Source organism: Spea bombifrons, chromosome 2 (assembly GCF_027358695.1).
Source record: "Spea bombifrons isolate aSpeBom1 chromosome 2, aSpeBom1.2.pri, whole genome shotgun sequence".
NCBI classification, from domain to species: domain Eukaryota; kingdom Metazoa; phylum Chordata; class Amphibia; order Anura; family Pelobatidae; genus Spea; species Spea bombifrons.
Genome location: NC_071088.1, coordinates 49,070,855 through 49,086,871, shown reverse-complemented (window position 1 = coordinate 49,086,871; position 16,017 = coordinate 49,070,855). Strand labels below are relative to the sequence as shown.

Below are 16,017 nucleotides of genomic sequence, written 5' to 3'. Positions count from 1 at the left end.
ATATTGTCAGCAGGGGCTAATATTAGTATATATTGTCAGCATGGGCTAATATTAGTATATATAGACAGCATTAATATACATACGGCAGCAGGATCTAATATTAAATAATGAAAACTAACTGTCAGTATATGTATATATATATATACCTGTGTGTGCAATCTCACCCTAGTGTAGTGATGGGAAGTTCGGATCATTAAAGTGAATCGGATCATTTCGACTCGTTCACTGAAATGATCCGATTCATGATCCAAATCTTCGGATCACTCAGTGTGACTCACAGGAGTTACTGTTTTCCAGTAACTCCGTGCAGGCACACTAACGATTGGCCCCGCCCCTTTCATTACTCAATGAATCCTGCCTACTCCAGTGATGTCAATGAAGGCAGAGAGTCCTTCAAAGATTCGGATCTTACAGGGATCCGAATCTTACAGTGATCCGGATCACTGTAAGATCCGGATCACTGTAAGATCCGGATCTTTGAACGACTCTCTGCCTTCATTGGGATTCGAATCAGTCAGATAATATCACTATATTGTTATAAACAAATACATTAATAATCACTGCCCCCTGGATTTACATTCCCCTTTACCTGCAACTGCACCTTAAGCTAACTTTATTAAATTAATTAAATTAACCCTCACCATTAAATTAACCCTAAACACCCCATCAACCATGACTGCCCCTAAAATTAACCCTTAACACCCCATCAACCATGACTGCCCCTAAAATTAACCCTTAACACCCCATTAAGCATAACTGCCCCCAAATTAACCATAAACACCCCATTAAGCCTAACTGCCCCTAAATTAACCCTAAACACCCCATTAACCATAACTGCCCCTAAATTAACACTAAAGACCCCATCAACCATACCAATTTATTAGGTAATTTATCTGGAGTACATGCAATTCATTTAGGGGCAGTTATGGTTAATGGAGTATTTAGGGTTAATTTCAGGGGCCGTTATGGTTAATGGGGTCTTTAGGGTTAATTTCAGGGGCCGTTATGGTTAATGGGATCTTTACGGTTAATTTCAGGGGCAGTTATGGTTGATGGGGTATAAGGGTTAATTTTATGCTGATGACTGAGTATTAATTTAATTAATTTAATAAAGTTAACTGTAGGTGCAGTTGTAGGTAAAGGGGGGCAAACTCAGGGGAATCTAAGTCCTGGGGGCAGTGTGAACATTATTAATGTATTTATTTATAAAAGTATGGTATCGGTAATATTCTCTGAATGATTCGAACCTTTGTAAGATTCGAATCATTCGACTCTTCAGATCATTCGAATCTTCGAACGACTCTCTGACTCTATGAGTCATCGTTCCTCTGTGAATTAATGAGCTGTAACCTGACCCCAGAGTCTGTGTCTGAGTGCTCTGCAGATGACTCACAGCTCTAGGATCAGGTTACAGCTGCATGATTCACAGACTGAACCGCTACAAATGAATCGTTCAGTCTACTGAACCGCTACAAATGAATCGTTCAGTCTACTGAACCGATTCATCCGGATCACTAAAAAGAATCGGATCAAATGAACGATTCGTTCATGATCCGGACATCACTACCCTAGTGTGTGTATGGGCAGTGTATGTGTATGGGCAGTGTATATGTATGGGCGGTGTTTGTAAGCCAGTGTGTGTCTGTATGTGTTTGTGTGTAAAGGCAGGGGAGTGTAAGGACAGTGTATGTGTATACATGTGTGTCTGGACAGGCTTGTGTAAGGGCAGTGTATGTGCATACGTGTGTTTATAGGCAGTGTGTATGCACAGTTTGTGTGTAAGAGAAGTGTAGGTATTTGTATGTTTGGAAGCTGGTATGTGTTTAAGGGCATTGTATGTATATATGCGTGTTAATTGGGCAGGTATGTGTATATGTGTGTTTTTGGGTAGATGTGTATAAGGGCAGTGTATGTCTATATGGGTATTTATAGGCAGTCGTGTGTAAGGGCGGTATATGCGTGTTAATGGGCAGATATGTGTGTAAAGGCAGTGTGTATGTGTAAATGCGTGTAAATAAAATAACTTCTGTGAAAAAAATAGCTGGGGGGCACAATTTTCCATTCTTGCCTTGGGCACAAAAGGAGCTAGCTACGGCTCTGCCAAAATGTAGGAGATTATGTGAATTGAGTCAAATCGTTGTTTATTGAAATACGCACACAGACGTTTGTGTGACAGTGTATTCTATGTGCATATAGATATACAAAGCAATAATGGATACACTATACATTATATACTACATCCCGCGGCATTACAAGATGGGTGAGCAGGAAAGAAAAGAAAATGATAAGTACAGAGTGCCTTGTACAGGACGACAGGCCAGAGTCAAGGGAAGTAAACCCTAGGGACCAACAGCCGTGTGTAAATAGCATGTAAACAGCGAAGAGACTTGGCGATATAACAGGGAACAACAGTTCCCAGACGGAACCAGGGGAAACATAAAGAAATGTAAAAAAGGGGGAAAAAACATAAGTTATGCCCAAATTGTGTGCCATGTATAATTGTATAACATACCAAAGAAGGGTGTGAGTAATACCCTACATTAAATCATTTTAGGACCTTATCGCGAAAAAAAAATATATATAAAATGGTTTAACATATATAAAATGTTAAGGTGAAATGTATTTAGGATGGCGCGGTGAGTGGGACACCTCAATTGTGTGAAAAACATATGTCTAAAAGGCGTTTGGAGGAGATGAATAAGGACCAAGGAAGCCATTTAAGGCCATTACTGTATTCTCGACCTTTGGCGGTAGCAACCAGGTCTTCCGTATGTGCAATAAAATTAACCTTTGCCAGCCAAGCATCTAAAGGAGGCAATCTCGGGGACTTCCAGAATCTAGAAGTGATAGTTTTGGTGGCTTGTATCAGATGTATCTTCAAGGACTTCTTATATGTGGCTGGTGAGGATATAGTGTGGTGTAAAAGTAAAGCCTCTGGAGAGGCTGAGAAATCAGGATCTACAATTTCCTGTATAACCTGGAGATTATGTGAATTGACCACAAAGGATTTGAAATAAAACAATTAAGATGTGATTGAGGTGCACACTTCCAGCATTTGTTTGAAAGTATTTACTTCCAAATTGAGTCTATGGTTTAGGAATTACAGCAATCCCCAAGATTTTCAGGTTGTTCAGAAGCAACATGAAATATATCTTTCCTTTTTTCTGTTATTTTCCACGTACCTGCAGATATGTAGCCTCAGTTCATTTTTGATCCAAAATCACAGTAAGGTGAAGCGCAATATTCTATACCCAATATATATAACACTTACTGGTGAAATAGTGCTGCAAAACACAGGAACAAACTCCCCAAATGTCCCAAACCTAATCACAATAAAATAAACAAACACGTGTCTGCGCACTCAAAAACAAATAAATTATATCTGTGAAACAAGTTAAATAATATGTATAGGGATACCCTTTCAACAGGAGCATACACACGGAATATCCAATTATTTCTCTCCTTCTTTCTTTTCCTTTAGGCTAGGTTTCCACTTGGGTTTTTGTCCTGCGTTTTTTTCTTGATGAAAAACGCCAGGAAAAACACCAAGAAAACTGCCACTGCATTTACCTGCGTTTTGGCGTTTTTTCTGGAGTTTTTTCTGGCGTTTTAGCCTTTCTGTGGAAATTGCTTTTTTTGACCTTAGGCAGTTTTTCCAGCCTTTACAAGTTAGAAGTTTCACCCAGCTAAAAAGGGATTGGGATAAATGGCAAGTATCTGCCCCCTCCTGATGTCATTTACTTGGTAGAGTTCTACTTAAACACGGCCCGGCGGACCCTTTTGTCTCTTTTCTGTGGTTTGTAAGGCATGCTTTATTCCGAATGTCTGCTCCTCTAGGAAGATTGGCCCCAAATGATGGTGCAAATTGTTTGCTGTTGCTTTTGGCACGCAGGATCCAGTTGGGTATGTTTGTTTGTAAAGGTATGTTTGTTCCCAATGGTGTACAATTCAATATGAACTTTGTTTTGTGTGAAACTGTTTGTTTCCAGCCCATTTCTCGTAGGACACACAGATACTGGGTCCATCCTCTGCATTGTAACTGTGGAAAAAAACGCCATAAAAAATGCCAAAGCAAAAAACCCACATGGCTTTTTCATGGCGTTTTTTCTCTCCCATAGACTTCTATTGGAGAAAAACGCCAAGATTTCCTTGCAAAAAATGCCAGAGTGTCAACATGCTGCGATTTTGAAAAACTGCCACAGAGCCCAAAAAAGCAAAAAAACGCCAAAGAGGACTGAAAAAACGCCAAACAAAAAAACGCCAAGTGGATATGGCATTGTGCGATTTCCTATTGAAGAACAGCTAACATCTGGCTGCAGCGTTTTTTCACTAAAAAAACGCCAGGTGGCGCTATTGGTGTTTTTTATGGGCGTTTTTAGCAAAAAAAAAACCAAGTGGAAACCAAGCCTAAGTCAAATCTCCCCACAGAGAGGCAGGTGGTGGGAAGCGCTGCAGAGCACACAACACAAATTATTTGAATGAACCTGCATAGGTTTAACCTCTTTAGTGCTGCAATTGCATCTGTGAAGTGTTTAAAGCGATGCAGCTACATTAAAATCCTTTGCGTGTGTGTGTGAATGTGTGTCTGAGTTTACCCTTCAATGACACACACATATTGCATTACAAAGACAGATTTGAATGTCCATTAAAGGGTTGAAACTACACAAATTATACTTCATGTTGTCCAGGAGAAGTAGGCCTTTCTTTTGAAACCATAGAAATACAAAAAAGATAATAATTATGAGGGAAAATAGATTTTAAAAAAACTATACTATAATAGAAAAAAAACCTTTTTGCAATGTATACTTAATATATTATCTTATATTACTTTATAGTAGATAGATGTTGGTGCCACCACCTGCCTCCCTTCTAGTTAGAGTGTCCTAGGCCTAGACAGCCCTGGTCAGAATACAAAGACGATGGTCACTCAAATCTCTGTCTACAACCAAGGCCACGACAATTGCTACCAAATATTCTCCTGAATTTTGGGGGGCAATAAGAAACTCTTCAGAGTTAAGTTATCCTAAAAAAATTGTAACAGGTTAAACATAACAGAAAATATCCTATAGGTATGCATGCATTACCTCATCAGGGACCATGATAAGTGGGTATATATCTTCAGATAAGTAATTGAAAAGACACCAAAGACGGAAAGCATCTTTGTTCGGCAGCACCGTTCCTTTTGGATGATAATTCTTCTTGGCTGTTAGAGTCCAACACAGCTCATGGAAATTCTCCTTCACAAAGGAACCTTCTACTACCTGTTGGTAAGGTAATTATGGATGATGTTAGCAATCAGAAATTAAGTGCTGGGATAAGAGGAAAGATGGTGGATGCCGAGTAGGCTCTTAGAATGTATATATAAAGAATGTATTGTTATATGTTTTGAATATAAGAATCATACTAAAAATAACACAGCCATTAATGTCTAAACCTTGGCAACAAATGTGAGTACACCCCTAAGTGGAAAAATGTCCAAATTGGGCCCAATTAGCCATTTTCCCTACCCGGAGTCATGTGACTCGTTAGTGTTACAAGGTCTCAGGTGTGAATGGGGAGCAGGTGTGTTAAATTTGGTGTTATCGCTCTCACAATCTCTCATACTGGTCACTGGAAGTTCATCTCTCTGAGGATCTGAAAAAAAGAATTGTTGGTCTACATAAAGATGGCCTGGGCTATAAGAAGATTGCCAAGACCCTGAAACTGAGCTGCAGCTCAGTAGGCAAGACCATACAGTGGTTTCACAGGACAAGTTCCACTCAGAACAGGCCTTGCCATTGGCGACCAAAGAAATTGAGTGCACATGCTCAGCATCCTATCCAGAGGATGTCTTTGGGAAATAGGCATATGAGTGCTGCCAGCATTGCTGCAGAGGTTGAAGGAGTCGGGGGTCAGCCTGTCAGTGCTCAGACCATAGGCTGCACACTGCATCAAATTGGTCTGCATAGCTGTCATCCCAGAAGGAAGCCTCTTCTAAAGATAATGCACAAGAAAGACCGCAAACAGTTTGCTGAAGACTAACGACATGGATTGCTGGAACCATGTCCTGTGGTCCAATGAGACTGAGATAAACATATTTGATTCAGATGATGTCAAGCGTGTGTGGCAGCAACCAGGCGAGGAGTACAAAGACAAGTGTGTCTTGCCTACAGTCAAGCATGGTGGTGGGAGTGTCATGATCACGGCCTGCATGGGCTGACGGCACTAGGGGGCTACAGTTCATTGAGGGAACAATGAATGCCAACATGTACTGTGACATACTGAAGCAGAGCATGATCCCCTCCCTTCGGAGACTGGGCCACAGGGCAGTATTCCAACATGATAACTACCCCAAACACACCTCCAAGACGACCACTGCCTTGCTAAAGAAGCTGTGGGTAAAGGTGACTGGCCAAGCATGTCTCATTGTGCATCTGCGGGGCATCCTGAAACGGAAGGTGGGGGAGCAGAAGATCTCTAACATCCACCAGCTCCGTGATGTCATCATGCAGGAGTGGAAGAGGATTTCAGTGGCAACCTGTGAAGCTCTGGTGCACTCCATGCCCAAGAGGGTTAAGGCACTGCTGGAAAATAATGGTAGCCACAAAAAATATTGACACTTCTGGCCCAATTTGGACATTACCACTTAGGGGTGTACTCACTTTTGTTGCCAAGGTTTAGACAATGGCTGTGCGGAGTTATTTTGAGGACAGTACATTTATACAGGCTGTACACTCACTACTTTACATTGTAGCAGAGTGTAATTTCTTCAGTGTTGTCACATGAAAAGATATAATAAAATATTTACAAACTTGAGGAGTGTACTGTATATTAAATTACAAAAATATTAAATTATATTTCTACAGCTTAAAGTTCAGATATCCTAAAGTTAAATACTGCATCATGTATTCAAATATGGCATTTCATAATGCATAGGCAATACATTGTAAAATTTAGCTCCATTTTAGCTTCACAATATAGGGAAGCTCAGCCCTTACTGCAGAAGCAGCTACCTGGGGACGGCTCATTATAATGTATAATTACATTCTGGGAGTTGAGATTTTAAACCTGGAACCTCATTTTTAAACAGACCCCACTTTTGTTGGAAAACAAGACTTCTTTCTCATTTCGTTCAACGCCTCTACTGCTGTCAGGACCCGGCGAGCAGGTCGGGTAGGAGTCCATGTGCAGGGGATACGGGGAACTCTGTCTGTACCCCCTTATGCATGGTGACAGAGAGATAGGTAAAGACAGAGTAGCAGGACTGGAAAGGCAGAGACGGGAGCTGAGGCAGGTACAGGCTCGGGAGCTGAGGCAGAGAGACGGGAGCTGAGGCAGGTACAGACTCGGGAGCTGAGGCAGAGAGACGGGAGCTGAGGCATGTACAGGATCGGGTGCAGGTACAGGTACAGGCTCGGGTGCAGGTACAGGCTCGGGTGCGGGCCCACTGGCAGGTAAGCCCACAGGCAGGTTCAGGCACAGGCTCGGGTGCGGGCCCACTGGCAGGTAAGCCCACAGGCAGGTTTAGGTACAGGTCCAGGCACAGATGGGAACGGAGGCCCACTGGCAGGGCGGACGGGAACGGAGGCCCACTGGCAGGGCGGACGGGAACGGAGGCCCACTGGCAGGGCGGACGGGAACGGAGGCCCACTGGCAGGGCGGACGGGAACGGAGGCCCACTGGCAGGGCGGACGGGAACGGAGGCCCACTGGCAGGGCGGTCGGGAACTGAGGCCCTCTGGCAGGGCGGTTGGGAACGGAGGCCCTCTGGCAGGGCGGTTGGGAACGGAGGCCCTCTGGCAGGGCGGACGGGAACAGAGTACTACCGGGCCAGGCACGTGTACAGGTTCATGTACGGGTACGGACTTATGCTCGGGTACTGGATCGGGAACGGGCTCAGGCTCAGGCAGGAACGGGCTCAGGCACAAGCACAAGCACAAGCACAAGCACAAGCACAAGCACAAGCAGCAGCAGCAGCAGCAGCAGCAGCAGCAGCTCAGAGCAAGGCAGTCCTACAACTTCAATGCCAAGGCCCTGACTGAAGGACAGGGCAGGTCTTTTAAAGGCAGGGCTTCACTCAGTTCATGAGGCGCAGCTGTCCCTGATAATCAGGTTCTGATCACTCCAGAGGGAGGAGGGTGGCCACTAGTGGAAGCAGATGTATTAGCCTGAAGTATAATTCAGCCATGGTTTAGGCAGCAGAGAGTGGATCCTGACAACTGCTGTAGCACCCAGACTGAAATTAGTAGCAGATGACAAACTGGGATAAGGTCCCAGGGATAAATAATTTAGAAAACATGATGAAGGGGGCGTGGCTGGCTGGACTCCGAAATGGCTGTGCAGTGATTCTGCTCCTCCAAGCCGCCCTGTTCTAAGCACTTAAAAGCAGCGTTTCACCTGACGTTTTCCAGCTTTTTTGGCAGGATTGTGTATGGGAATGCCGGGAGGTGTCCGCAAGTCCGCTAAGAAGAAAGTGGTGCCGGACATTTTTCAGAAAAAGGCGACTTACCTCGAAGCTCCCGCGCTTTCCCCAATGGCGTCCCACAGTCAGGATCCAGATGGCGATGCTGTGGCCTGCACGAGGCGCGACATAGATGAGCTCAAGGACCTCGTCCTGTCTGTTAAGCGTGACCTGATGGCTCACATCAGGGACGAAATCCGAGATTTGAAGAAAGACATCAATGACATAGGCACGCGTATGGATCAACTGGAGAGGGCCCAGTCTGCTATGCAGCGTGACAAGAAGTCAATGGAGGCTGACATAGCCGTGCTGCGCCACGAGGTTCAAGATTTGCAGGAGGCCCATGAGGACCTGGAGAACAGGTCGCGAAGAGCTAATTTCAGGATACGTGGCGTTCCTGAGGCCTACCAAGATGCCGAGGTTGTGTTGGGCATTATCCTCCAACAACTCCTACCGAACAAGCCTACCGACGAGGTCATCATAGACCGGGCTCATAGAGCTTTGAGGCCTAGGCCTAGACCCTCCGACAAGCCTCGTGACATCATTGTGAAGCTCCGGGATTATGCGGTCAAGGAAGAGGTCATGAGAGCGGCCAGAGCCACCAAGCTATCACTCGACAACTTGGAGATCCACATATTTGCGGATTTGTCTCCGCGGACATTGCTGCGGTGAAAGGCCCTCAAACCCCTCACGGATCACCTGCGGGCCCAGAGTATCACCTACCGTTGGCGGTTCCCCTTCGCCCTTCAAGTGGCCGCAGGTGACAAAAGCTACACGATCAAAGACATGTCGGAGGCTGCCGAGCTCCTGCATTATCTGGATCTGCTGCCCTTGCCTGTGAACCGGAAAAGAAGCCGCCAGGACCCAGGATCCCTACCAGCGGGGGAATGGTTCGAGATTCCATCGACACCGAGGAGGCGCGATCAAGATACCGTTCCCATGGACAGGTCGACGGATGACTAGCTGTGGTTTTATTGCTTTTATAATTTTTGTTTTTCGGCCGTTTTGCTTTCCCGCTCGTGATTCGTTTTCCGGGACTCCATCTTTTGCTTCGGCAACCCGTGGCTGTCTGATTGGTCCTGCCCAGGTGGCGTCCTGGGTCGCATTGAGACACCTCCATTACAGCAGCGGTACCTCCCTGATGGGGATCTACAGCTTCGGTGTGCCCGGATGGGCAGGTCACCGTTCACGGCTCTGACTTTGTGCAGTGCTGCTCCCACCGCAGCGGTTCTGTGGGACTTGACACAGCTAAGTTCGGCTCTTCGTTATATCTGTATCGCGTATTTTTCTTTTTTTGCGTCGTTTATCTTGTGTTTTCACTTTATCGGTACACTATCACGCTCGTTCTGTTATTTTGATTTATGATTTAATTTTATGCACACACTACAGCCTAGTTGGCTATTAAACTTGGCAAAGTTATCGGGCGTTTGGCTTATTTCCCCTATAGCTCTCTAGATACGGGCCATATAGTCTCGGGCCTTAGCTACTCATCCATGTCAGGTGATTCTAATCAATGAAGGGCTGGAGGTTCCATTTTGAGGTTCCTTTCCTTGCACCCCCCTTGACCTGAGTTGGTCCACGCTCTGCCTGACGTACACTTATGCCTTACACACTACACCACCTGCTAAGTCAGAGCAGTGCTTTACTGGTTATATGTGCTTCATATGGCACCTTTTCAGGAGACCAGTGTTTATGTGCTATGCCGTTATGTTGGTTGTGCATTGTACATGCATATTTGTGTTGTTCTCCCCTTTCCCCTCCTTCCCTCTCTTCTCTCTGTTCTTTCTCCCTTTCTCTTCTCCTCTTCTCCTCTTCTTTTCTTCTAGGTTGCGATTGGCCTTGATCTCTCCACTCACCTGCAGACTTACCCTGCTGTGCCACTATGTCAGATGCCATGGCTAGTGCCCTTAAAATTATATCTCACAACGTCAAAGGCCTGAACTTGCCCCAGAAACGTAGAGCTGCGATGCGTTACTACCGTAAACTACACGGGGGCATCTTGCTCCTTCAGGAAACTCCCCTGCGCAGTACTCACTTACCTGCCTACTGGGACAAGTCCTACGGGTCACACTTCCACGCCGTGCATCCAAGTCAAAAGAAAAATGGGGTCAGTGTGTTTTTTCGCTCTTCCCTAGGATTTCACCTGCAGTCTGTACACAGGGACAAGTGGGGCAGATACATCCTGCTCCTGGGGCTCCTTCAAAATAAACCTACAGCAATCCTGAATGTTTATGCCCCCTCTACGGCGGCTGCTGATTTCTATTCGCACATCATGGATCTCCTGTTGCCATACCGCAAACACAATCTCATCGTTGGTGGGGACTTTAACACGCTCTGGGATGGCTATCTGGATAGGAAGAGTGCCTCTCCTCTTTCTCATGCTCTACCAAACTCTGGTCGCCTTAAGGACTTTGCCAGGACAGTGGCGTTGGTCGACGCTTGGCGGTTGCTCCATCCTAAAGTCCTCGATTACTCTTTTTTCTCCCATCCTCACCGGACTTACTCGAGGATAGAGTACATATTTATTGGTCAACACATGGTTCGCTCCCTTCATGCTGCGCGGATCCACCCTATCATCTGGTCGGACCATGGCGCGGTTGAGTGTGTACTTCAGCTCACGGATTGGCACGGGGGCGCAAGGCAGTGGAGACTAGACGAGTTTTTGTTGACGGATCCGTCGTTAGTCTCAGAAATTAATAAGGACTTGTCAGAGTTTTTCGATTTTAATGAGACCCCGGGCGTTGATCCTCTTCTAGTTTGGCAGACGCACAAGGCGTACGTTAGGGGTTCCTTCCTCAAACTTAAAGCGCGGCGCCGGAAACTGCGACAAGCTGAGATTGAGTCCCTCACGTCTCAGCTGGAAGCCCTGGAAACCCGTCACAAGCAGCTTCTTGATAACTCGATACTGCACGATATAGTCCGGACGAGGGGGGAGCTGAACCTTTTGTTGAGCCGAGATGTTTTATATTCCCTGAATCTTACCAAACAAAATTTTTTTGACAAAGCGAACAAGCCTGACGCCATGTTGGCTAGATGCCTGAGAGCTCAGCGGAAAATTCAGAACATCTCCAGGATTATAGATCCCAACAAGAAAAGTTGGGTACATCCGAAAGACATAGCTGACCAATTTGCCACCTTTTATCAGGACTTATATGACGGCAACAAGGCTCCTCAAAATCTCCATGACAACCGACCGCTGCGCCGCTTTTTGGACTCGGTGGCGCTACCGCGTCTCTCGCCTGCTCAGCTGGAGTCACTTAACGGCCCTGTCTCGGAGGAGGAAGTCCAAGCGCTGATCGCCACATTCAAGACCTCAAAGGCTCCTGGCCCCGATGGGCTCCCAGGTTCATACTATAAAAAGTTCCGATCTCTGCTTACTCCTCGTCTGCTGGCTCTCTTTCAACGTTTCCTCAGAGGTGACCCCCCATCCAGTGAAATGTTGAAGGCTAAAATTGTGGTTATACATAAGGAAGGTAAAGACCCCTCTGCTTGTGGGAGCTATCGCCCCATCTCCCTCATTAATTCGGACATCAAACTTTATGCTAAATTACTTTTGACCCGTCTAAGCTCAGTTATCTCATCCCTAATCCATCCGGACCAAGTCGGTTTCATCCCTGGCAGAGAGGCCCCCGACAACATTCGGCGCACAATTGATTTGCTTGAGGCAGCCAAGGCTTCTACTCAGAGATCTATGCTGTTGGCGTTGGACGCCGAGAAAGCCTTTGATAGAATCGACTGGACATATATGTGGGAGGTGATGCATCGGTTTGGCTTTCGAGGCAGCTTTTTGGCCGGGGTCCGGGCACTCTACAGTTCTCCAACGGCGACGGTGGCCCTGATGGGCTGTGAGTCTTCAGTACTGAATATTAAGAATGGCACGCGACAGGGTTGCCCCTTGTCTCCACTCCTGTTCGCCCTGTGCTTGGAACCTCTCGCAGCTGCTATTAGGGCCAGTCCAGATGTACAAGGGATAGTGGTTCACGGAGTGCAGTATAAATTAAGTTTGTTTGCCGACGACATTTTGCTCAACCTGACGAATCCCCTGATTTCACTCCCTAACCTCTTTCACCTCCTGACGGATTTTTCCCGTATCTCCGGATACAAGATAAATGACGCTAAATGTGAGGCGTTGAATGTTAACTTAGAGCCTCATGTTCAACAACTCATTGCTACTATTTTTAAATTTGCCTGGCAACCGTCCTCCATCACATACCTGGGCATACGCCTAACCAGGGATTTTGAAACGCTGTATCACGCTAACTACCCACCTCTTCTGGGAACGCTGCGATCAGAGTTACGACAGTGGTCCCGGTACAACATATCGTGGCTAGGGCGTATATACGCCGTCAAGATGAACTTGTTGCCCCGGCTTTTATATCTTTTTAGGGCGCTACCCATTCCAGTTCAGAAAGATGAGATTGGGGCCTTTCAGTCTACTGTTTTCAAATTTGTATGGACCAACAGGAGGGCGCGTGTCAAAAGGTCTACTATGTACAAACCTAAACACCTCGGGGGTCTCGCCGTTCCGGATTTTTTCCTCTACTATGTGGCGTCTCGAGTATCGCAATTGGAGGCATGGTCCTTACCTGCAAACACCCTTCCGTGGGTAGATATAGAACGGTCGTACCTTCCACACCAGTCCCTCGGGCAGATTTTGTGGCTGGATAACCCGTTGCTCCTCGGCCCTCCCTCATCTGCAGTTGTGTCAGCAGCGCTCCGACTCTGGCGGACCTGGCGATTCCGTCTTCGCCTAGCTGGTCCTCTGTCTCCACTCACGCCGCTGTTGTCCAATCCCCTTTTCCCGGCGGGAATGCATCGGTTGTCGTTTCGCTGGTGGTCGGAAGCTGGCTCATCTACTCTTGGCGACCTAGTACGCGGCCGACGGATGTTCTCTTTTGCCACACTCCAGGAATCCAAGCATATCCCTTCTACGGAAACGTTTCGCTATTTACAAGTACGTCATTTTATTCGCTCCCTGCTGACCAGGGGCGAGATGTCTGCTCCCATGGTTTTTGAACGACGCTTTATGGCTCGGAAAAGACTTAGGGGATCGATCTCAGCGCTCTACTCCAGCTTTATCTCTGTTACGTCCGCCCATCCTCCTTTATATCGTTCCCAGTGGCATGCTGACCTACTCTCTACTTACCCTGACGACGTCTGGGACTCGGCGGTGACGACTTTGCACAAACTCACGATCAACACGCTGGTTAAAGAAAGGGCTTATAAAGTAGTCGCAAGGTGGTACACTTCTCCCGTGCAACTGTCCCATATGGTTAGAGGCTCCAGTGACTGCTGCTTCAGAGGCTGCGGGGAACGCGGCACCTATCTTCATGCGTGGTGGGCGTGTGGATTAGTCCAACCTATATGGTCTTCCTTTTCGCTCCAGCTGTCGAGAGCGTTAGCCACCGATGTCCAAGTGTCCCCTGAGGTGGCTCTCCTTATGATGGATATTCCGGGTGGTGCCTTGTCCGCTCCAAATCAGCAACTTATTCATAGGATATGCGTTGCGATCAAACAGGCTTTTGCTAGGAGATGGAAGGGAGTCCCTCCGACCTTCGGCGAAATCCATGCTAATATTTGGCATCTCATCTGTATGGAGAAGATCACCGCCAAGCTCTATGATACCATGTCAAAGTTTGAGGCTATATGGGAGCCTTGGCTCTCTACATTTCCAGGCCCTTCGGCCGGTTCATGCACTACTTCATTGGTAACCCGGCTTAGTCGGTTTTGCCTTTCTCCTCTTTCTCTGTTCTGTTTCTTTTGTCTCTTCTTTCTTTTCCTCTCCTTCCCTCCCTCCCCTTTTTCCTTCCCCCCATCATGTGAAGTGTTCGACAGTAGGTTGCTTTCCTTACAATGTGTTAGCTCAGTAAACAAGCCCGGCACCCCCTGGGGTCAGGGTGTCTATGCCTATGTTCATTGATACATTTGTGTTGCTCTAATCTGCATCTGTTTGCGGTTTTGTAACATGGTGATTGTGATGTGTTTAAGCGTCTATGACTCCTGCTCTGTACTGCTGTAAACACTTTGGACTTGGCAACTGTTGCTTTCTTTATGTTAAAATGCAAATAAAATACTTTAAACAAAAAAAAAGAAAACATGATGAAAAAGATCAGTGTATCAGTTTTCTTTCCAGAATTTACTATGTTTATTTCTACTGACTTTATGTTTCCCCCGGGAAGAAGTGGCAAGAAGCAGCAGCACGCAGACGTCCACCGGCTGCCCCCGCAAGAGACAAGGGAGTCTGGGGATGGAACGTGGCATATCAGGGGGGATAAAGCACATGAGGGGAGCAGAGTGGCATATCTAAGGGGAGCAGAGTGACATATCCGAGAGCAGAGTGACCTGGTGGTCAGAGTGGCATATATGGGGGGCATAAAGCATATGAGGAGGCAGTGTGGCATATCAGGGCGGCAGAGTGGCAAGTAAGGTGCATTATGAATTAAGGGGGACCTTAAAATGGCTATTGGTTTCCTGTTTGCATATAACATATACTAACTGTATAATAGATACCAAAAATGTGAAAATATGTGTATTCCTGTTCATTAGATAAAATACTGTTTTACCATTCCACTAATGTGTATTTTTCCCCCCGCAAGGGACCTGGATCCTTTTTGCTGGTAACCTCCACTGCTGCTGGCACTTCCTCCGGGACTTCTATGACCTTTCGGTGCTTCATCATAAAAGCATAGAAGCCCCAGTGGAAGCAGAGGTTGACTGAGCGCATTGTGCAGACATTCACTGGCTGCCAGAGAGGGGGATCCCCTGCAGCGTTGCAGGAAACCTGAGATGCACTCAGACAACCTTCGCTTCCCCCCGGCACTTTCGCTGGGGATTCTATGATGGAGCACATGACCTATCGGTGCTCAGTCGTAGAAGCCCTAGCAGAAGTGCCGGGTAGCAGCAGAGGTTGTCTACGCGCATCATGCAGACGTCCACCGGCTGCCCCAAGACACCAGGGAGTCTGAAGCTTGGGGGACAAGTCTCAGGATGCACTGGTAAGTCTGGGTTGGCAGAATGGCATATAGGGGGGTATAAGGCATATCTGGGGGGCAAAGTGGCATATAGGGGTATAAGGCCTATCTGGGGCAGAGTGGCATATCAGGGAAGCAGAATGGCATAAAGGGGTATAATGTATTTCTTGGAGGCAGAGTGGCATATAGGGGGTATAAGGCATATATGGGGGCAGAGTGGCATATCAACGAGGCAGAGTGGCATATAAGAGGGTATAAGGCAATTCTCGGGGGCAGAGTGGCATATAAGGGGGTATAAAGCATATCTGGGGGCAGCAGAGTGGCATATAGGGAGTATAAGGCATTTCTTGGGGCAGAGTGGCATATAAGGGAGTAAAGGGTATATGGGGGCAGAGTGGCAAGACTGGGGTAGATGTGCATTACTGGGGTCAGGTTGGCAAATAAAAGGAAATAAAAACAAATGCATTTTTCTCAACCATAGTTTTTATTAAATATGAAAAAATAGTTTACATGTGAATTCATGTTTACTAGTAAAACCTTTTTCCTATAGGGTAGTCTTATATTAAGATGCTATTTTGGAGTATCTCAATGAAAATAAATGTATGAC

General features: G+C 46.5%; 1 protein-coding gene across 1 annotated transcript in view; it reads right to left on the bottom strand.

Moving 5' to 3' along the window:
• The window catches only part of DEF6 (DEF6 guanine nucleotide exchange factor), an 86,404-nt gene that overhangs the window by 45,940 nt on the left and 24,447 nt on the right, over window positions 1–16,017 (bottom strand). Inside the window, exon 3 of the mRNA XM_053457864.1 lies at window positions 5,085–5,261. Within this exon, the coding sequence (XP_053313839.1) occupies window positions 5,085–5,261 (177 nt within the window). The remainder of the gene's footprint in view (window positions 1–5,084; window positions 5,262–16,017) is intronic.